We start from the raw sequence: 24,794 nt of genomic DNA on the forward strand, positions 1-24,794 counted from the left end.
CGTATACGCAATCTGGCATTCGTTAATTTTTTGTTTTGCGCTTTCGCACTCCAACTCCAAAGCGCTAACTACTAATACAATTACACATAATTAACAACAGCATCAACATTGAACGAGACACATTGCGATGTCAGCTTTGTGAGCAGCTCAACTTGGCAAGGACATGCGCAATTGCCCTGTCGCATCAGCTTGTCTGTCGTTGCGTGTGCACACATAAGTGGTGACGAGATAATAAGAGAAACCAACAAAAACAACAACAACACAAGGAACAACAACAACAAAAATAATAACAACAAAAGCAGTAGGAGCAACAATAACAAAAACAACAACTACAAATACAATAGGAACAACAACAACAACAACAAAGAGAATTAACAACAAATATAATAACACCAACAAAAAGAGCTTCAAGAACAAACCTAACAACACCAACAACAAAAGAAGCCAACAAAGATGCTGACAATAAGTAGAGCAGCGCCCACCACAAAAGAGTAGCAGCAGTTTCCTGATACCACCGGTGAGCTTTACATAAATATGTAATAAATCCATATACATATACATATGCGTACATATGTACACGCAGCGCTCGCTTGTAACGTATAAATACAGCGCATCTCTGTGGTTCAGCTTCAGTTGTGTTGCCGTTGGTGCGGGCGAGTTTTGCTATCGTTTGCCCTGAAAACTTCCAGAAAACTATCATCACCTTATATAAATTCGTGTTTTGGTGCACATTTTTCCTCCAAAGTGTATACGAAAAATACTACCATTGCTTTTGTTAAATTTAAAAATTACGTTCTTTAACAACAAAAACCTATACATACAAACAATTATTTGATAACTTCGTTGTCAAAATTAGCATATCCAACAAATATTGACTAAAAATAACATCAATTTGGGTGACAAACATTTTGGATTGGCAGGTAAGTGCTGAGTTGTTGCACGTGCCACACTGCCAGCGCATTTTTGGCATTTGGCATCAGGCACTTGGTGGTAAACAAAACGACGTGCAGGAACTGCTCTGATTTCCGACGTTGTTGATGCATGTATTTTTAGAATAAATGAGTAAAATTGGAAGGGAAAGCTCAAACTGCTGCCTTCCAAATAAATAACAATAATATTTTTGGCACACATATCTAATACAAAGGAGTTGAGCGTGTCCTGTAGTGTGACACAGTGATGAACATCCGTACAGTGTATGGAAACTAATTTAGTAGTGTGTATCGTAGAATCTGGTGTCGGAACCTAGATATCGTTCTGTCGATGTCTGCTGATTGTACGAAAATATATTTAATGCCTGGAAAAGGCAGTCGATTTCGTTCTGAAAAAATCTGTAGTTTATATTTTAAGATTTTTCGGCATAAGGTTCTCGAACTCCTACTTATAAATTTCATATAACAACCAAAATAAATATTTTTATTAGCTCTCTTAAAAAGCCTGCGGTTACCCGTGTATGGAGAGTGTGAGTATCACATGTTAAGTGTAGACTCAAAATCTTGCTCAGCACAAACTGCAAGTAAAGAAGCTTCTTCTTGTACCCTGAACATGAAATATTAAGTTTGCCATGAGGTTTGTAAACAAAACGTCTATATTTGTGTGTATGTACCGGTACCATCTTCGAATAAATTGTTCAGAATAGAGTACTATAGCATATAATTGCCATACAAACTGGCCGATCAAAAACAGAAAATAAAAATCTTCTTATACCTATTTATGATATTAGAAAGGCCTCTGTGAAGGTTATTGTAACTTCCGCGAAGTAGAAGTTAAGGTACATAGTAGTCTGGTAAGTTATGCCTATTTTCGTGACTTCTTTGGAGGGCGGTTTTTTATAGGAAAATAAAAATGAATTATCTTGAGTATTTAGAGTGTTTTTATTTACATATTGAAAATATAAAAAAAAAGTTCATTTGAAAAAATTTAATAATTTATTACTATTATTATTGGAAGTTGGAACCTCAAAAAAAATGCACTTGGGTGACCCGTGTGATTTTGGCTCTTGATGTTATCTGAAATCAAATATTCTTGATTATTATTAATCTATAGACATTTCATTCTGGTCGGAACTACCAAAGGTTAATTTCAAGGGTAAATAACAAAATGCGGAGTTTGAAAAAATAAAGTCCTTTTAATTTAGCAAAGAAAGGGTTGTAAAATAAAAAGTTAGGGGTGAAAAAAATTCTCGTTAGTACGAGAACTATAAGTGTATAGAACAGCCTGTTAAAATTTGAAAGCAATCGGTTCAGTAGAAAAAAAGTTAGTACCCGGGCCGACCAGAAAAACAATGTTTTGAGAAAAACGCGCTTAAAGTTCGGTCGACCTTAAAAGTTGGACTCCGAGACGCTGTAGGAAACTCGTAAGAACTACCGAAATATTTCGAATTTCTGTCTGAAATATTCACAGTATATTCTCAAGACATTGTACTTTCAAATTATGCAAAAAAAAAATTTTAGATTTTTTGAACCCAAGTTACCAGACTACTACCTTAACGTTTTTTTCTTATTATACCCTGAACAGGGTAGGAGAAGGAAGCGTCGGAGACCCTATAAATTATATATATATAAATGATCAGTATGTCGAGCTGAGTCGATTTAGCCATGTCCCTCTGTCTGTTCGTCTGTCTGTATATATACGAACTAGTGCCTCAGTTTTTAAAATATCGTTTTGAAACTTTGCAAACGTCATTTTCTCTTCAAGAAGCTGCTCATTTCTCGGAAGTGCCGATATCGGACTACTACAACATAAGTATAGCTGCCATATAAACTGAACGATCGGAATCAAGTTCGTGTATAGAAAACTTTCACATTTTACAAGATATATTCATGAAATTTGGTATAGATTATTTTCTAAGGCAACAATGTAATTTCTGAAGAAATTGTTCAGATCGGTTAACTATAACATATAGCTCCCATACAAACTGAACGATCGGGATCAAGTTCTTGTAAGGACAACTTTCACATTTGACAATTAATCTTCATGAAATTTGGTATTGATTATTTTCCAAGGCAACAATGTAATCTCCGAAGAAATTGTTCAGATCGGCTTACTATAGCATATAGCTGGCATACAAACCGAACGATCAGAATCAAGGGCTTGTAACTTTCGCATTTGACGTGGTATCTTTATGAAATTTGACAAGGATTACTCCTTTAGGTAATATTCTCCGCAAAAATTGGTCAGATCGGATTACTATAGCATATAGCTTCCATATAAACTGAACAGATAGTTACTAAAAGATATATATTAGATTCGGTGCAGCCGAAGTTAACGTTTTTTCTTGTTTTCTATTGCAAACATTCTCGAAATTATGTGAATAACAGTAATAGTAATACCGACTCTACTTGAGAACTAACACTAAGTTGCTACAATCGTCATTCATTAACATCTTTTTTTTTACACATATTTTTGACGCTCCAATTGTGTTTAATAAAAATAAATTTTCATCGCACGATAAATATGTACTTGTGAAGATCCCAATTTCATTTCTTTGTAGATACACTTAAAGTCAAAAAAAAAACGCCGATTTGTGTATTACCAATGGAAATAGTATTTGTATAATAAAAACAAGGTCCGTTTACATTAAGCTGCTACTAAATGATTATATATGTTCTCCTTCCATAAGCTGTTATCAGTTTTAAGGCTATTCATCCAACAACAACAAAAATAATACGCAGTTTATGTGTAACACATGCAAATGCCCATTTTGGTCAATACGAATCCCCCCACTTATGTGGCAAATATCGGTAGTTGCATTAAAACCATATAAATTTTTATGCTTGATTTATTATTTTATTAGCGAATTAATAAGTTTTTAAAAATATTCATTAAGATAAAAATGTTTTTATGACACATTCTACTCGAGATGTCATGCTCTCACACAGTTTTTTAACAATTTCTGTTGAAACATCATCATACCAAGTAGTTTCGATTATTTTCTTCAAAGTACTGATGTTAGTCGGCTTCTGCTGGCGTATTTTTCTTTTTAAAATTGACCACATATTTTCAATGGGGTTCAGGTCCGGACTATTTCCCGGCCATACCAGTGAGTCAATTCCCAAAAGAGTCTTATATTCCTTTACCTATAAAAAGATTATTGTTGTATTATTATAATTTTGTTAAAATAAATTAGTTAAAATTTCTAGATTCGATGGTAAACCTACCAACTTCGACCGGTGACAAGGTGCAGAAGGGTATATTAGCTTCGGTGCAGCCGTTTTTTCTTGTTTTCTATTGCAAACATTATCGAAATTATGTGAACAACAGTAATAGTAATACCGACTCTACTTGAGAACTATCACTAAGCTGCTACATTCGTCATTCATTAACATCATTTTTCACATATTTTTCGGACGCTCCAATTTTTTTTAATAAAAATAAATTTTTATCGCACGATAAATACTTGTGAAGATCCTTACAATTAATTTCTTTGTAGTTACATATATTGAACAAGTAAAATATTCTTAACGGTCTCAACTGATCAACTGAGAGGCGGTTAAACTCATTACTCCACTGTGTATTGATTAAATAAAAAAATACGCTCGCAAACGACTGAGAGTTCTTATTAGCTCTGAAAAATTGACATAGCTGGTCATTAACAGGTTGAGCCAAAAACTCGTCTTATATTTATCGGTTCTCTTTTTTCAATTTCAAGAACGCATTCAAATTTGCCAACTGATCGATCAATTTGTTGTCATCAATATGAACATATATGTATGTACTATATATATTCGAGTCTAAAAACTGAAACGTCTCCACAACTTGTTCATATTACAGACTCAGGCTCAGATGAAAATTGCAACGCGAACAGTTTGTCTGGGGATTAGCGATTAGTGTATAAACTCTTCTTCTTTATTAGCGGTATCACGCAGTTCTTCCTTTTTGCTGTTTGGCCCCAATTGGAGATTCCAAGTGTAGCTAGGTCCTTCACCACTAAGTCTTTTCAACGGAATGGAGGTCTTCCTCTTCTTCTATTTCTCTCGACGGAACTGCGTCGAATACTCTCAGAGCTGCAGTGTTGTCATCCATTCGAGCGACATAACAAATAATAATTCGCTGAACTATGTCAATGTCGTTGTACAGCTCATCGTTCCATCGACTGTGGTATTCGTCGTTGCCAATACGCAAAGGACCGTAAATCTTCCGCAGAATCTTTCTCTCCAAAACTCGTAAAGCCGACAGATCAGATATTGTTATCGTGCATGGCTCTACACCATATAGCAGGACGGGAATAATGAGTTACTTGTAGCATTTGGTCTTTATTCGTCGAGAGAGAAATTTACTTCTCAATTGTCTACTCAATCCAAAGTAGCACCTGTTGGCAAGAATTAGTATTTTCAAGGCAGACGTTGTTGTTGGTTGGTTGGTTCCAAGATAGACAAAATTATCTAAGACTTCGAAGTTATAGGTGCCAACAGTGACGTGAGAGCCAAGTCTTGAGTGCGACGACTGTTAGTTTCATGACAGGAGGTATTTCGTCTTGCCCTCGTTCACTACCAGACCCATTTGCTTCGCTTCTTTCTCCAACTTGGAGAAGGCGCGGTTTTTATGGCCAATAATATTGATATACTGATGAGGTCCAATCAGTTCATTGACGGTGGGCTTTGATCTTTCACACAGTACGCTCGATAGAACATTATATGCGATGTTGAGGAGACTTATTCTACGGTAGTTGACGTAAATTGTGGGATCTCCCTTTTTGTGGATTGGGCAGAATACTTCAATTTCAATCGTCGGGCATACTTCTTTAAACGGGTAATTGCTATTTGAACTTCTTCATCTTCAGGCAATGGATCGTCTGTTCCATCGTTATCAATTGGGAAATCGGGCTCACCATCTCCTAGTGTAATGCTTTCACTGCCATTCAACAGGTTGCTGAAGAATTTCCTCGATAATTTGCTCTGACTATCAGTCACTAGATCACTTTTACGGGTTCTACAAGAGTTTGCTTCGACCTAGAGACCTTCTGTTAGCCGAACCTTCTTTGTGTTTGTTGACGTGCGTTTTTTGCAGTATAGAGCCGGGTGCGTACCTTCGCTGTAACAAGAGGTCTGAGTCAATGTTAGGGTCTCGGAGTATACGCCCGTCTAAAACACTGTAGACGTGTCTTCCATCTTATATATGTATATCTATATGTTAAAAGTAGGCAACGTGAATAGCCCCCAGCGAATATTTATACAAATATTAAGAATATACAGTAAAATTTCCGAAGAAAAAATATACTTTTTTTTTAACTTGTAGGTCATCATGTTTAGAGAACTTGATACAGACATAGAAAAAGTTTGATAGTGATCGTAATATTTGACTCCGAGTAACCAATGCAGCAAAATCCAAAACTGGGGTTTCGGGTAAACCTCGATTAAATACAAACTGATAGAGCGGATTGAACTGACTGGCTACTAGATCCAGAAAAAATTTTTGGGGGGGGGTGGTTTTACGAAAAGTTTTATTACTCAATGTATAGCAGTTCCCTCGCGAAAATTCAATTATTAGAGGACACGTTTTGTCCTATATTTTGAATATTCATAGGGATTTGATCTGTCAGTTGATGAAATGCTAGAAGAATTCTTGGGAGATCCCGAGTAATCCTCAATTAATCACTGAGCTTCAGCGATACTACTTGTACAAATGTAGAGAAAGTTCGAATCATATGAATAACAACAAAAATCTTGTAATTTATTATAATTGCTTATAATTTGTTGTGATTTTTTTTATCAATAACCTCATTCCAAACCCATATCAACAAACATATATTTTTCTCTGAGTTTGGGGGGTGTTTTAACACCAAACCCACACCCCCCGTGGATCCGCCGCTGACTAGAACCTAATAAAGGAATCATATTCTCCTGTTATACACAGCTAATGGTTTAGATACATGACATGAACGCCAGAAATTTTGGTACCGTATAAGAATAAGTAACAAGCTGAACTAAATACATATATTATAGGTCAAAACCAACCAGTTAAAATTTGTCTTTTTCAACCAAAAATTAAGAAAAAAACTGCAACAGCCAAGCCTACGACCAATCGGAGTTGGGTTATAAACTGAGAGTTCGAGAAAAAAATTTGACAATGCACATTAACATATGACTATAACATATAACTGTATCCCAAAAGAGGGAAGCGAATTTGCATTTTTAATTTGCGGTCAACCTTGTGATCTCTTATATAATCTACTCTTGCAGATCTCGTTAATCATATAGTGCTTTGAGATTGCTGCTTTGACATTTTTTCTTCTTAGTCCCATTTCGGTTCAAATTCTTCATAAAGACCCTTTAAAATAATAATATAGTACTAACAACTGTAGCTTGATTCAAATTAAATTGATTTTTTCAACATAACCTCCATAGAAACGCCGCTTATACAAGTTATAGCAAATAGAAGAATAAGTAACTCAGAATGAAAACTAATTCCACACATACAACGGAGTACGTCTTTGCTCCTCCAAGTATACTTTGAGGTTATACATATGTATATTGAATCAAAAAACTTACCACGGGGTTGCTTTCCACAAATATTTCGCCACCGTTACCGAACACTGGCTTTTGTGGAACGACTACCAAATGAACTTCGAAGAACCGAAGTAACCGAATAAAACAGGAAACAAAACTACAACAAGGGTCATAGAACTGGCTGACGAACACGGTAACTAAGCAAGCAGTGTACACAGCTGAGTGTCGATTACACAAAGCGCACGAACGCGAATAGGGGTTGAGGGATGAATTACTTAAGCGCAAAAAGGTAGCGGTAGGGGTTGTGTACATGACAAAAGCGATACGACAGAGTCGTGTTAAACGACGGCTATGACGTTGCCGTGCCTAGTGGCAAAAGCACAAGTGGGCTGCAGCGGCAGCAAGGGGTGCGAATGAGGTAGTTATGTGTGTTGTGGACGAAAATTCTCATGAAAGTGTGTATACAAGTACATACTTTCGATACACATACATCGACTCGTATAAATTATGTATAGTATGTGCATTGGAAAATCAGCCGAAAAGCCGACAGGGAGTAACTGCTTTCGAAACGGCGAACAGTTGAACAGCAGCACTCGGAGCGTACGGAACAGTTACCGGCTTGGGCGAAAGCGGCACACACAACTTCTAACGCACTTCAGCAAATATTCTACTTCTCCACTGTACGGGTACCTCATTCCATTCCGTTGTTCAGTGTTCGGTTCAGCACGGGTTGGTTCAATTAATTCAGTTTCAGCCTTCAGTAGGTACTGGTGGATTTTTTTCACACACTTCTCCTGTTATACCGACAAATTAGTGGCAAAGTGTTAAACACTAGCAAACTACCGTTACGTGTATTGAACAACAGAAGAAAACGCATCGTCAGCCTAACTGAACTAAACGAACTAAAAATCCAGCAAAATGGCCGAAAATTGTGGAAAGTGCAAAAAATCGATTAGCAAGGAGGGCATCGTCATTTGCAATTCGGACGATTGCATGAAAAAGTTTCATCGCACTTGCGTGAATATCGACGATGCCATCTACGATGCGATTCAGAAGAACCCTTTGATTTCCTTCAATTGTGAGGAATGTAAAAATCAATCGCCCAAAGCGCTAGCCGCCAAGCTGCAGACGATGGAGGAGAAACTGAATAAAGTCTACAATGGCGTGAATCAGATCTCGACACGTATGTATCAGCAATATTTCCAATTCGGCAACGCGAACAATGTGGACCCGAAGAAGCAAACCAATAATCTCATCGTCGTTGGTAACAACTGTAATTCGGATCGTCTGCAAGTTGTCTGCGATTATGGGCGCTGGGTGCAGGTGGGCAAATTCGCAACCTCCACTAGTGAGGATGACATTATCGAGCATTTGGCTGAGGAATTGAAGATCAATAAGAATCTAGTCAAGTGCACCAAATTGGTGAAGAACGATGCGAATCTATCGCAATTGTCATATTGTAAATTTAAGATTTCCATACCGGATTATCGCTTCAATGAGCTATTCAATGAGAATATCTGGCCCAGTGGTGTTATGGTCAGTCCATTCACACCACGTTCGCAATTGAATCAGAATCGTATATAAGGCAAAGCCATTGAAGGGCGGGTGGATGAGGGCGCTAATCGCAGACGGATAAATACGAAGAAGAAGAAGCGGAAAAGAACAAAGGAGGATGGGGAGGAGAACGGCGGGGAGGGTGATAACGAAAAGCACGAAAAGAACGAAAAGCAAATGGAGTCGCGACCACAACAACCGGCTGCGACTGCGACTGCGGCAACGGTATTGCAGCACGACGAAACACCGGCGGCAGCTGAAACGGGCACACCAACGCCAGCGAACTGTGACAATGCAGGAAAACAGGTGAAGAACGTAGGCGACAATGAAGCGGCGCTAAATGAAGTGCAAACCGAGGAAACACAAGCACAGTGTCGCGAAACAGCAGACGAGGGCGTGTGGGAAGTGGAAGCAGCAATGCCGGAAAACGAAACGAACGACGTGTCTGATGCAACGCCAGCGGCCGAAGAGGAAGAAGCAGAAGTAGAAATAGAAGAAGAAGAGGAAGTGGGCGAGCGGGCAGCAGGCACGGCAGCAGTTGAGGAAGTCGCCGGCGAGAGCATAAACGGTTAGGGGCATGGCATGTGTGTACGATAGAGACAAGTCCTTCGCTTTTCCGCTAAGTGGGCGACGCAGATGGGTGGGGGAACGCGAGCGCGCAACGCATGTATATGTAAACTTATATACACGGCAATGGGGTTGGAACAATAACGAGCGATTCAATGGCTAACAGCTCGACTGATAGGGGGATAGAAAAAAATGAAAACCGAACATACACACTTACATAAATGTAATGGGAATGTGTACGATTTTGAAATACAAAAACAAAAATGGCACATTTATGTACATTTTCTACATTTTCCAAAGTGAATTAAGCCGAGCTCGCTACTAACAAGGGCTTGACTTTAATTTTCAAACATTTAACATACATACAAACAATCGCATGGTATTGTTTTCGGAAAATTCATGGAAAATTTTTAATGGCAAACAAATGCTGCTAAATTCATTACGCACCAGCTGCGGTGGTGAAGCATTTCAAGTGTTTTAAAATGTGAAATTGGCGAAAATAACTGAAATATGCAGTTTTATATAGAAGCAGTCACAATGCTAAAATATATCTATTTATATGCAGAAATTATGTGCATGATTTATCTAGTAATTTACAAAGCAAAATAATAATGAATATTTGTCGTACTTACACACTTATCAACGCAAACGAAAAAAGAAAAATATATTTAAAACATTTAAGAAACGTACATAACCAGTACATAACCAAATGATACCGTAAAGCAGACACGAAGTGGAAATTATCTAAACAAAAATTATGCAACTAATTGCAACTAATATTCCCTTTGAAAACATATGTAACACGCAGGCGAAGTTAGAAAACCAAAAAACATAAATATTTTAGTACGATTAGCGCTACTGTAAAGCAAATACCAAATACTTACAAGTACACGTATACTTTTTATTATATTTAAAAGCATACATTTGCATTATTATATATAAATATTTTTTTTTTTTATAATTTCCATTGGTTTCATGAGAAACAATAGTTTTTAACTTGACAGAATATATTACTTTTGTTGATTCTTTTACCATTCATGTGATTTCATTAAAAAATAGTTGTGAAAATATTAAAAAATTATAAATACCAAATTTCAAAACTTTTCAAAGGATTTTAGCGCTAACCGCACTTTTATAAATAGGATAAATTGACATTATTATAAAAAAATTAAATATTTCCAATATCAATGTTTATATACTATTTAATATGCTACTACCCATATTCATGAAAAAAGAAGTTTTTGAAATTCAAACAAAATTCTTAAAAAAAAAAGTTTTCGAAATTTAAAAAATTCTGAATTTGAATGTTTTTGAATTTAAGCACATAATGAACAATTTTATTAAAAAATAAAGTATTTTGAAATTTAAAAAAATTTTAATTGAAAAGATTTTTTTTCAAGCATATAGTAATCAAATTCATTAAAAAACAGTTTTTAGAATTTAAAAAATTCTGAATTTGAATGTTTTTTTCAGGCACATAATGCCTAAAATCATTAAAAGTGAAGTTTTCGAAATTTAAAACATTCTGAACCTAAAATATTTGATCAGATTCTTAAAAAAAAGTTTTTGAAATTTAAAAAATTCTAAATTTAAAAGTTTTAGAATTTTAAGCACATAATGAACAATTTTATTAAAAAATAAAGTATTTTGAAATTTAAAAAAATTTTAATTGAAAAGATTTTTTTTTCAAGCATATAGTAATAAAATTCATTAAAAAACAGTTTTTAAAATTGAAAAAATTCTGAATTTGAATGTTTTTTTCAGGCACATAATACCAGAATTCTTGAAAACAGTAGTTTTTGAAATTTAAAAATTCTGAATTTAAAAGATTTGATGATTATAATCTTGAAATTCAACAAAAAAGAAGTTTTTTAAATTTTTAAAATTTTGCATTTAAAAGATTTGATGATCATAATCATGGAATTTGTTAAGAATAAGTTTTAAAAATTTAAAAAATTCTGAATTTGAATGTTATAATGCTTAAAAATGTGAAAAGTGAAGTTTTTGAAATTAAAAAAATCTGAACTTAAAATATTTGATCAGATTCTTAAAAAAAAAATTTTGAAATTTGAAAAATTCTGAATTTAAAAGTTTTTGATTTTTAAGCACATAACGATCTTCTTCTTCTTAATTGGCGTAGACACCGCTTACGCGATTATAGCCGAGTTAACAACAGCTTTTATTTAAAAAAAATGTGTTTTGAAATTTAAAAAATTTTTAATTTAAAAGTTTTTTTTCAAACATATAGCAATCAAATTTATTAGAAAAGAGTTTTTTGAAAATTAGATAATTCTGAGTTTAAAAGATTAAAAAAAATATAAGCACATAATGCTCAAATTCATTAAAAAAGTATTGAAAATTTAAAAATTCTGAATTTTAAAGGTTTTTGTCAAGCACATAATGATCAAGTTCATCAAAAAACTTGAAATTTTGAATTTGAAATTTTTTCAAGCATTTTTTAAATTTAAAAAATTCTGAAAAAAAAGTTTTTGAAATATAAAAATAAAAATTCCGAATTGAAATTTCTTTTTTCAAGCACCTAATTCAATTCGAATTTTCAGTACATACCAGTTACTTGAAATTAAAAAAAACATATAGATTTATATAAAATGTTCCGTAATAAAAATAGAAGAGAAATAAAAAAATAATAATATTTTCAAAAAATTCTAACCGCAAAGCACTTCAGCTATTATATACATATATTATATATATTATTATGTATCGAATTCACGATTGGTCACATAATACATAAAATGGCCAAAGCAAGTATTTTCGAATATGTATATTCAATATTTTTCAAAAATTTGCGCGTAACGTTTTAATAAATATGTATGTATATGTAAGCACACAAATTCTAAATAAAATATTTATGAAGTTATGAAATTACGCAGATTTTATAATTTTTATTAATGGCGGCGTGAGGGTTTAATGCAAAAATTCTAAAGTTATGTGAAAAGTTTTAAAAAACAATTTTTCGCAAACATTTCGAAAAATTCAAACAGGATATTTAAAAAATTCTTGATTTTTTAAAAAAATTCAAACCTCTTAAAATTTTAATGAACGAGTGATAAGGATATTAAACATTTTTGGTTTCAAATTTTCTAACTATTTAAAGTTGAAGTTGTTAAAATAAATATTTCGCCAAAATTTCGAAAATAATCAAAGTGTATTTCTCCCAAACTTCCTGATATTTATAAAAAATTCAAATTCCTTCAAAATTTAAAAAAAGGTATACATTTTTTTAATTAAAAATTTCAATTTTTTTAACGATAAAGTTTGAAAAATAAATTTTCGCAAAAATTTCGAAAACATCAATTGAATTATCAAAAAACTAAAATGTCTTAAAAACTTCAATTATGTATATATAAAATGTTTAACTTTCAAAAATGTTCAAAAATACTAAACAAATTCCCAAAAATATTTTAAAATTTTACCAAAATAAGTTTCAAAAATTTCTAGAAAAACGTCTTAAATTTTTCTAGTTTCAATATTTCTAATTTTTAAAAGATTTAAAAAATATTTTGTTTTTTTTAACAAAACTTGAAAACTTCCAGGTTTATCTTTGCACAATTTCCAAAAAAAGATACATTCTAAAATACTAAAAACATTCCCAAAAATATTTTACAATTTTCAAATTTATAAAAAAAAATCCAATTTTTTTTTAAATATTAAAATTTTTCAAAAATATGATTTTGAAACTTCAAACAATGAAAGAAATTAAAATCAATTTGCAGTTTAGCAATAAAAACATATTCCAAAAATAATTCAAAATATTATAATTATATCGGAAGTGAGAACAACGCCATTAGAAATGGTTAAAAAAATTTAATCGATTTTAAAACTTTATTAAATTTTCCAAATATATAGTTATTAACACTAAAACTTTTTATAACCATTTTTTTTTAATTTTTAATTTACAAAACTTTTTTTAATTATAAATTTTTTCAGAAAAAAACTTTAAATAAAAGTAATACAACTTTAATAAATTTTTCAAATATATATTAACTTTAAATGTTTTTATAAAAATAGGTTTTTAATTTTTTAATTATGTATAAAATTTTTTTGAGAAAAAAATTTGAAATAAAAGTTATAAAACTTTAATACATTTTTCAAATTTACATATATTAACTTTTAACATTTTTATGAAAATAGTTTTTTAATTTCTTGTTTATAATTTTTTTATTATTTTTATTTAAAGTTTTCTCTAAAAAATTTTATAATTAAAATAATAAAAAAAAATAAAAATATTTTTTATATAAAAGACTTAAAGTTGTTTTAGAAAAAACTTTTAAATAAAAATAATGTAACTTTAATAATTTTTCAAATATATATTAATCTTAAAATATTTTATAAAAATATTTTTAAATATTTTATTTCTAATTTTGTTAAATTTTTATTATAAAATATTTTAGTGAAAATTTTCACTTTGAATCTGTAATGTAATAAAATAACGGTAACGCTTTTTCAATTAAACTGCAATTTAATATGTTTTCTTTTGAAATGTAATACAAATATTTTAATGAAAAAAAACCGCTTCGAAAAATTTTCCTAATGCATAACTTAAATAAAATAAAAATATATTAACACGCTGAAATTGTTCGGCAATGCGTAAATTTATTGACTATTTGTACTTAGCAAGTCAGTAGTTTAGCAACTAACTGTTTTAGAAATCAGTCATAAATGTCTGCCAATTCAATTCTTAAGGCAAAATGCAAACTAAACACGAAAAAGTTTATAAACAATATTTTCCTTAAAATCAATTTATCAATTTATTTTTGTTTTTGTTTTACTAAACTCATAAATATTTCTAATATTGAACAATAACTGTTTTCTAACAACAAAATATTTTCTCTAACGAAAAAATAATATTTTTCGCAATATAAATTTTATACCAAAAAACATATAAAAATATACTATATGGCAATCTAATGCATAGCACACGGTAAATACCATTTAAATGGCATTGCAAAATTTCGGCAGTGCGAATTTTAAGATTTAACAGCAGGAAAAGCATAAAAGCAAAAGCTAAAAAAGAAAACGACAAAAAGTGTGAAAGCAAAAACGGAAATGTCTAATTTAAGGACGGGATTTAAAGTATTGCTAGTAAACATAACGCATACTAACACAAACACACTTACATCTATTCAAATTCACGAAGTTGCAGAACGAAATGCAGAAGAAGAACTTAAAATAAAAAATATTAAAAACTTTATGAAAAGTAAAAGGTGAAATATGCCAGCAAACATACATATGTATTTATCGAACATTCCAACACATACATGCACATATGTATATCAAGCATACTTACACGTGTGTCTGTATGCATGCAAGGAAATAAATAGAAATTGTGCTTGTAGTGTCTTCAAATGCATGCTCAAAGCTTTTGTCGCCTGAGCATTTCTTTAGAAAATTTTGAAAATATGCTATGATAATACATATATAATAACAACAACAACTACTAACAGCAATGAGCACCGCAATTTCTTGCAGCAATGCTGCCACTTCGGCGCGCATTGCGACTTTCTTTCACAAAAAAGCCAAAGCAAATTGTCGGTATTTTATATCATTTTAACGAAAATATGTGCAACAACAACAATAACGACAGCAACAACCACAACAGCGAGAAACGGCGTATTTTATTGCATTTTAGCAAGAACTGATCTATTCGCACACACACACACACTCGCGCTAGCAAAAAAATGGTGTGGGCGTGTGTGCGCATGCGCGCAGCTGTTGGCACTACACATGTATGAGCAAAGCGAATGTGTTTAAAAAGTAGGAATTTTAAAAATCCGCATATTCGCATTTCTGCAATAAAGTTCATTTTTTAGTAAAAAAAAATAAAGAAAACGCAAAAAATATATATATAATAACAATAATGGTAGTTATTTATTCAAAGTGTATTTAGTATACAATATGCATGCATGTATTTATGTCGAATTTTTAAATAAATTCCAAAAAATTAAAAAAAAATTTTTTGTCTTTAAATTAACAAAAAATTTACATCTTCTATAACTAAAAAGCACAAAAAACATTTATGCAAATAAATATAGGGTGATTCACTTCGAGGTTAAAAAAAAAACATAGAAACTTCAAATTTATTGCGGAATGTTTATTATCATTCGAAATTATCTCTTCCAAATGTTGGCCGTGGCTACGTCTCAGATGGTTCATCCTTTGAGTCTAATATTCGAGCATTTCGACTGGAAACTGGCGAATAACACGCGTTTTTCTCCAAGGCCAGAATCGTAGCGGGATTGTTCGCATAGAGACTTTATCCTTTACATATCCCCACAGGAACAGCTGTGACGGTGTGATATCACATGATCTTGGTAGCCAATCGAAAGACCCAAAACGTGAAGTTATCTGCTCACCGAAGTATTCTCCCAAAAAATCTATTGATTGATGCCATGTGTGGGAAGTGGCCCCGTCTTGTTGCCACAAAATCTCGCCCATATCACAAGCTTCAATTTCATTCAACAAATAGTCGATTATTAGTGCGCGATAACGGTCGCCATTGACGATTACGTCCTCACTGGCATCATTTTTGAAGAAATAAAGACCGATGATTTCACCGGCCCACAAACCACACCAAACCGTTGGTTTTCTGGGTGAAATTGCAGTTCTTGGATCTCTTCAGCTTGCCCTTCGTCCCAAATGCGGCAATTTTGCTTTTTTACATACCCCGAAATGAGTCTCATCGCTGAACAAAACTTGGCTCGAAAACATCGGATCTTCTTGGAACTTTTCTAGAGCCCATAGAGCGTAATGATATTGCTTGGAAAGGTCGAGCGGTTTCAGTTCTTGCAGAAGCTATATTTTGTACGCTTTCAATTTAAGATCTCAACGTAAAAAGCGCCAAGTCGTTCCACACGTCAGTCCGCGTTGCTGCGAACGGCGCCGAATCGACTCTCCACGGTCTTTGAGTACACTTTCAGCTACGGCTGCTATATTTTCTGCACTGAATGCTGAACATAGTTTATGCGGTCGAATATTATCCGATAATGAATGCTGGGTCTCAAGATGAGTGATTGTTGCAAATAGTACGCGCATTAGGCCGATTTTGGTGACCGTAAGTTGAGCGAAGCGCGCGAAACATATTCTTTATAGAACGTGAATTTTCGTAATAAAATTGAATGCTTGTTCACAAAAGTTCGTTGCAGGAATACAAGGAGATGATCGGTATTTGGCTAATTTTCATATTGTCTGTTTTCATTACTCTTTACCCTTCCTTATAGAATAGCAGCGGTCTTCGATTCGCCAAACGTTGGAGAGTAGCGAATTAAACAAACTATACCAGATGCTCCAGCAAATGGGCAGCACTTGCAGTGCAACCCTGCGATAACATAGCTTCTGATGCATGTACGATAGGATAATGATTCTTCCTTATTGAAGAAATTCCTTTTTCGCAATAAAAACGTTGCAGTAAAACTTTAGTGTTGTTCTCTATAAATAACTAAAATGGATTCCGGAGCTTAGTTTTAAATATACAAGAAAAGTTTGTATTTTCATTTGTTATTTATATAATATAAAAATAGGAAAACAAAACTTGGTAGCATTCAAAATACTCTCTTGCAAGAAGTCAACTCAATAACTTTGGTGTTGCTTTTAGAGATATTTCTTTTACAAGAGAACAGAAGCGAGCAGAGAAATGACGAATCGGAGACAGCTAATATGATCTAATACTTGGTAGACCGTGCTTTTTTTGCGAGTGCGGAGTTGGCAAACGCCCTCCGCATCATCTCTGTTGTCGGCACAGCAACGGTATATAATTTTGTACCTGCTACTCAACTCTTCGCGAAGTGTTACTTATGACGGAAATAATGTAAAACTTTTAACTTTTGAGGGAGAACTCTCCGCAGTTCCTCCCTCGTGGATCCGCCCCTGGTTACACCTGATTCTGTTCTGTAGGCTGTTGCAACTCTGAGAGGTGCGGTACGGTGCACTCTGGCCATTACCTTACGCTGGTTTTTAGCACATCTGCCTAGATCTCTGCTCCGTATAATAGGAAGCTGATAGTTGTCGACATTAAAAGCTTTCTCTTTCTTGGATGGGCCCCATATGTTGGCCATTAGTCGGCTATGTTGGGAGGGGATTTTCGCTGCCTTTCCTGCGGCGCGGTGGATATATATACATATATGAAGAAAGTTAATCTGGGGTCCAGCCTTACGCCTAGGCAGTTTACTGTTTTATGTCCTTAGAATATTAGTTACCGTATTAGTATTAGTAGATCCGCACCGCAGCTCTGAGATAGTCGGGGATTCTAAGGCTTTTTCGAGACCGTCCAATCATGTCCACCCATATAGCCATAATCAATACATATTAAAAATATTGCAGCCATGGTTACTAGAAGGGTAACTATACATCAGTTGCCTTACATAATGGGCGTATTGTACCTTTGTAAAAAAAGCATCTGTCCCGTTTTTACTCCGAAAGGACAATTTTTAAAGAATCTTGAATGAGATGTCTTTTGTGTGACAAAAAACTTCAAATCTCTTCAACATCCAACTGATTTTTCCTGGCGATCGTTTTACTCTTTCTGTGAAATATTGGAATCGAAAAAATGCCACCATGAACTTTTAAGGCGGGAAAGTCTACTTTGCGATATGTATCAACAAGCATCTTTCGGTTTGCATTAGAAAATTGTTCTTATTTAGGGTTTTCCACCCAAATCTGTATTCAAAATGGGATAGAGTCGCTCTGTTTTTAAAGATCTCGATTTTATTGGGTATGAATGTCGGCATGAAAGTACGAATATTGACTAATAATATACAGATGGGCTCTATACAAGTGTCATCCGCTGTATTAAACCCCTGGAACCGGTGCAACGGGCCTGCTTGCTGGGGATTACGTACTAACTAAGACTCCGTACTCTTAAACATCTGATCAATACATATGAGGTAATGCTTAAGTCCGGCCGGTTCAAGATTTTAAGTCTTAGGAATTAGATTCGGCGTCACCACGGGCATGCTATCATACTCGACCTTGTTAATGGTTTTAGCCCGAGAAATTGGGAATGTGAACGAGAAAGGGAGACCTACGAGAAAGTCAACACAACATTTTCAATTCCCAGTAGAAACGGTGAAATCCTCGACGGATGAAAGAGTGAAAAGGGAGAAAGTAAGGACTTCTATCTATGGACAGAAAGTTAGCTTCAAACTACAACCACATTCAGCTTTTCAAGACAAAATTATAGGATTGGGCTTCTGCTCTAACCAGTCTAATAAATAGCGGTTATTAAGGTCATCCGTAGCGCCAATACTAAGTCTTATAGCACTAGGTTATGCAAGGAGACAAAAACTAGGCTTTTAGTAGGTAAATCAGCCAGAAACCCGTTCATCCCGGTTATATATATATAATAATATAGATGAGGATGATGGAACATTACCTATGCGAATGTCCAGCCTTCAGCCGGATGAGAGAAGACATATTCCATGGCTACCAATGCTCCAACTTAAGAGACATTGGTGTTGGTGGATTAGGCTTAATGTGATTACCACTCTGGAGCGCAATGGGCCTAAGAACAGACACCTACATTCTGGCGCTCACGCGCCTTCCTTTTCAACCAATCAACCAATGATATATAGAAGAACTGGCTTTTATGAAAATCAACTTCTATAATTAAGTAAAATAAGAATCTGTTCAGAAAAAATTCCTATGCGTCTTACTTTAGGGATCGCTCCCCAATCCATATACCTCCACTTCAAGATATACCTAAGTATGTGGATTATGAAAACTGGAATATCGAACACCAAACCGGAATATCGAACAGCGTGAGAGAGAGGAGGAATACCAAAGCAAATAATTATGATTTTATAAAATCTTTCAGTTTACAAAGATAATTATTATAGAATATAATATAATCTTTATATAGATATTCCCTCCATAACCATGACAGCCACAAAAAGGTCACCGAAAACAAGAAGCGCATCCAAGGTTCTAGCAAAAGATCAAGCCAGCAGCAAAGCAGTTAATGAACAAGAAATGGAGTGTAATAAAACAATTAGCTACCAGCACGACGGAGATGAGGAAATAAAGGACCAACGGGACATCCTAAACCGAGAAGGAAAGTGTAAACTCCGCGACATTTTCCATTCTTGCACTGGTTACAAGTTAGACAACTTCACATCGTATACAAGCTTCACAAACTGGTTACATCGGCCAGTCGATGCCTCAGCGCTTGGAGTTTTTCGCATGCTCTACGGTACGGTTAAGCGCCTACAAACGAAAATTTAGATATATTTTAATTTTAAACTTTTGTCCAACATACAGGTTTGGCAATGTGCATCGATATCGCGGAGGAGCGTGGTGGCAGTCAAATGGATACACGCTTCGGCGAGCCACAGCATTGCCACTTTCCGCTTTTCGATAGCGTTAAGGCGTTCCCACTACCGGTGATGGGTTGCATTTATCTGCTCATGTGGCTGGGCGCACTCGGTATTATGCTCGGCTATCGTTATCGGCTTAGCTGCTTGGCGTATATCGTACCCTATTGGTATATATTTTTACTCGATAAGCCGGCGTGGAACAACCATAGTTATTTATTCGGTTTGGTTGGAACAATATTACTCTTTACTGGAGCCAATCGATACTGGTGAGTTCGGGTAGTCAATTGCCGTTTGTATAGCGTTTTATGCCTTCTCATTTATCGCAGTTCCTTGGACAAGTACCTGCAGCCGAATATGTCAGACACTGTGCCCTATTGGAATTACTTTCTCATCAAATTCCAATTTTTCGTGCTTTATATGTATGCCGGACTGAAGAAGTTAACCGCGGAATGGCTTTCGGGTTATGCGATGTCAAGCCTTAGTGAACACTGGGTCTTTACACCATTTCGCTCATTGTTGTCGTCCGATTTGACAGATCTACTGGTTGTACACTGGTTTACAGCGATCTTCGACTTTTCTATTGCCTTCTTTATGACCTGGGAAGCCACCAGATTACTGGCCACGCCCTTTATGCTCAGTTTTCACTTAATGAACTCGCGTCTCTTTGTTATAGGTGCGTTTTATAAATTTTTTATTATTATGTATTTTTATAGTAAGATTGTATAAATTACAGGCATGTTCCCGTGGGTATGTCTGGCGGAAGTGCCGCTCTTCTTTGGCTTCAGTTGGCCGCGTAAATTAAGTCTCAAGTGTTTACTGCAATTTGTCAGCTCCCCAACCATTTGTAAAGCTAAAAGTAAGCAGCAGGAATCACAAAATTCTGAAGAACCGAAAGCAGCTACCGAGCTTAACGCCGCTTCAAGAGTTGTGACCGCCAGTACCCAATCCACAACCAGCAACAGTGACGACCAGATTGAAAAAACAGCAACAACAAATTGCTTCGCTGCTAAACTCCGCGCAGCGCTCGTCTTGTTCTACTGTGCTCTGCAACTTTTCCTACCCTATTCCCATTTCATCACGAAAGGCTATAATAATTGGACCGAAGGCCTCTATGGCTATTCGTGGAACATGATGGTACACACGTACGACACAGTGCTAACCTCGGTGAAACTTGTCGACAATTCCAACGGTGAAGTACACTACTTGGATCCATATGCCTTTACAGAGTACGATCGTTGGACCAAACATGCCGATATGGCCTTACAATATGCTAAGTGTATTGAGGCGAATATACGCGACGATTATGCGCGCAATCCACAAGCGAGTCCACTGAGTTCGACAAATATTTCGATATATTTTGATATTTGGTGCTCAATGAATGGACGCTTTCAACAGCGCGTCTATGATCCGCGTGTCGACCTCTTAAAGGCCGAGTGGTCACCATTCAAGCCTACCAGTTGGTCATTGCCACTGTTGAATGAACTGAATTATATGCGTCCGAAATTGAAGTTGATGACCGATGAGGTAATGGCTTGGAGTAATTACTCGGATGTCATATTTGTTGCCGACTTTCCGGGACTAACATTGGATAACTATATTTCGACTGACTTAACAAATGTGACGCTAACTATTTTGGCTGGTAATGTGCGCTATAAGAGTGACGATGAGGATGAAGCTTACTTTCTGACGGCGGGCAAAAGTTTTGGACTCCAAAGTGGTGAGACGCATCATATTACAACGATCGGGTTGAAGCCATCTTCATATCTCTATACATTTATGGTGAGTATGTACCCGATTATATAACAAGGCTTCGGACACCTTTGCTAAATGTCGAACCTTTTTCTCCTGAACTGCGATGGTCGACTGCGGTAAGAACGCGGATTTTTCCACAAGATTGAATCATAAGAAAAATTATGACTCATTAGTGTTTTAGTTTAAAATGTCGAGTTCATGCCCGAATAGGTAATCTGCAACGAATAGATAAATCTGCAAAGAATAAGATAAAGAAAGATAGTGAAGGCCTCGGCATGTTGTCAGTGTATTTTATGATTTTTGACCAGATGGTTCTGCGGTGCGTTTCTCCCATAAGAAACTTACACTTCTTCCATTACAGCAAACATGTCTGACTGGAATTGTGATTAGCCAAATAGATACAAAATTGAGGCCTTTCACTGCAACCTAAGGTCTATTTTACCCTCTCCTATATCACATATGGTAATAAAAGTCCAGCATTCTGAACAATTCCTGGAGCTTCCTGGGCGCAGATGAGATTATGTGATCCCTGTCCACGTAGATGGAACCTAGGGCCTTGAGTTTGCTTATACCAATCAGGTATTCTGGAGTTTCCTGTTCCATTTCGCAAAGCCTGCAGTTTGCGCAAGTAACTATGCCCACGTTGGACAGGTGCTTCCTGAACCTGCAGTGCTCTGTGTAGAGTGCGATAAGGAGGTGGAATTTGTCTCAAGGAACGTTGAACATTTCTTTAAAGCTAACAAAGTTGTAACCTCCCAGTAGTAGCTTAGTGTTGCACACTCCTGCTGCCAGTGCCGTTCTCTCCTCCCTCTCTCCTCCGTGCGGAGTAACTTCTTTATAATTCAATGCATGGTTCTGGCCCTATCATTCTGGACGCTGCCGCAGAGCGTAACTCCATCCCTTTGAAGAAGGGTCAGTGGTGTGTATTCTCCTGTGGCCTTCGTTTGTTGAGACGACATTATCTTCCCTTTGTCTGCTGCCATGAGCAGCATAGTATGTTTTGCTAGCTGTTTGATCACTAGATGCAGCGGTGTGAGCTCCAGCATGACTTCAATTGCTGCGGTTGGGCAAGTGGAGATTGCCCACGAAGCGCAGACATAGATGAGCCTTTGCAGCTTCGATAGTTAAAGCCCTGCCGAAGTCTGTGTTGCCTTAGATGCCCAAGCAACCGATCCATAAGTGACAGTAGGTTTTACGATCATGGTATATTGCCAGCTGATGGTACCTGGCTTGTAGCCCCAGGATCTGCCGGCTAGGCGTCTGCATATCATGAGTGCCTTGGTGCCTTTAGACAGTGTTAATTCCACGTGCCTATTCTACCGTAAGGATGAGTCTAACGTGGGACCAAAGATTTTAACCTCTTTAGATACCTCCAACCCGAAAGAGATCTTCGTTTTGTGAATGGGACGACGGTTGTTTAGGACGGGTTGTTATTGTTGTTGTTGTAGCGGCAGAAGTCTGCCGAGTTGACAGTCCTTGGCCGGATAGAAATCCGGGTCCGTTCCGGTTGCGTAGACCCGACTGTCGTGGGAACGGGTTGCATACCTTGTTGCAAAAGATCTAGAAAGTTACCGTCCGCCCCTGGTGACTTATAATTCGATAGTTCGAAAAGGAGGCCAGTGCCAACTTGATTGATTCTGTAGTAAATAGATTCCTTGCAGTCATCCAATCCGAGCGATCTGCCCTATGTGTGATCATTGGTGGATAGCGTAGCCGCTATCTCTTAATTCGCTGAACCATATCAATGTCGTCTTATATCTCGTACAGCTCATCGTTTCATCGACTGCGGTATTCGCCGTGGCCAACGTGCAAAGGACCATAAAGCTTCCGCATAACCTTTCTTTCGAAAACTCATAAGATCCACTCAACAGATGTTGTCATCGTCCATGCCTCTGCACTGTATAGTAGGACGTGGATGATGAGTGACTTGTAGTGTTTGGTCTTTGTTCGTCGAGTGGGGAAGTAGCAACTGTTGGCAAGAGTTATTCTGCATTGGATTTCGAGGTTGACGTTGTTGTTGGTGTTAAGCTGGTTTCAAGATAAACGAAGATATCTACGACTTCGAAGTTACATCTTTTTGCTTAGAACGAGTAAAATCGAGAGAAAACTCGCCATACAGGTAGATCTCATATAACTAACAAGCCTTATGTACCAGAAGGTACTTGCTCGGCTTTAATTCTTGAAAGTTGTAAGAGTATGAGATCTTCGGTTGCACCCGCGCTTAGCGCTTCCTTACATGTTATTTATATTCTAGTCAATGCCATTGGCACAGATTTTAAAACCGTAATATCACCCAAAAGTAGTTGACAGTACTTCAACCGAAATTTGCCATGACATGTTAGCTTGAGTTGATATCGCTAACAACAAATTTCGAAATTTCAAGCAAAGTATAATTGGGCCTTAGACAATGAATATTTACATATATAATTCACATAAATAACAGTTTTCGAATTACTTGTATTTCATAAGCGGCATTCCGGTCAACTAATGCTGCTATTTTATATTGAAAAAGTAAAAGAAACTTATTTGAATTTTTTTCTTCGCAGAACAAAACAATGATCGATAATGCAACGCCTGCCACCGAAAATATCAATCAAAAGCCCAAGAAGCCGCTGTTGCCGCTTTGGGATGAATTTAGGAACCGCATAAAGAATTACAAAGAATTTCTGAAACACATGGCCAATTGTGTGTTGTATTTGTTGTATGACGTGCCAATACCAATGGAAGTGCGTGAGCGAAACTAAACGCCGCCAACCGTAGCTGTCTTTCTCGCAACTATCGTAAACTTAGTACTTAGTATTCGAAAACTACTAGCATTTTAAAGTGAAATGTTCGAAATCGTGTGATAAATGGATAATAACGTTATTAAATTGTATACAGATTTTAAATAAACTTTATTACAGAATAAAAATACATTTAAAACATTGTTGTTGCTTTCTTAAATGTACATATTTATTTGCATATTTCACTATTCACAATACAGCTGTGTGTGTGTGTGTGTCTGTGTAATGGTTTACATATTCATAGGAACCCTTTTCAACAAATATGTATTTATATACACTGTTATGTGTCAAGACTATGTTCACTAGTGTCTGTCTGACTGTCTGTTAGCAACTGCCTCCACTTTTCACCTTAAAACGACTGCAGT

The 24,794-nt window shown here is 35.7% G+C and overlaps 2 protein-coding genes across 2 annotated transcripts; both read left to right on the forward strand.

Moving 5' to 3' along the window:
• Positions 1-653: 653 nt before the first annotated feature.
• Positions 654-24,570, forward strand: LOC120776709 (vitamin K-dependent gamma-carboxylase). Its single transcript, XM_040107604.1, has 6 exons — positions 654-920; positions 19,441-19,770; positions 19,839-20,160; positions 20,221-20,567; positions 20,628-21,673; positions 24,193-24,570. The coding sequence occupies exons 2-6, from the start codon at positions 19,458-19,460 to the stop codon at positions 24,388-24,390; spliced, it is 2,226 nt and encodes a 741-aa protein (XP_039963538.1). The 5' UTR covers positions 654-920; positions 19,441-19,457; the 3' UTR covers positions 24,391-24,570.
• On the forward strand, positions 8,023-9,163 carry LOC120776710. The gene has a single exon (XM_040107605.1). It carries the CDS (start codon positions 8,364-8,366, stop codon positions 9,027-9,029), a length of 666 nt encoding a protein of 221 aa, XP_039963539.1. The 5' UTR covers positions 8,023-8,363; the 3' UTR covers positions 9,030-9,163.
• Positions 24,571-24,794: the final 224 nt, after the last annotated feature.

The sequence above is a fragment of the Bactrocera tryoni genome, chromosome 5 (assembly GCF_016617805.1).
Source record: "Bactrocera tryoni isolate S06 chromosome 5, CSIRO_BtryS06_freeze2, whole genome shotgun sequence".
NCBI classification, from domain to species: domain Eukaryota; kingdom Metazoa; phylum Arthropoda; class Insecta; order Diptera; family Tephritidae; genus Bactrocera; species Bactrocera tryoni.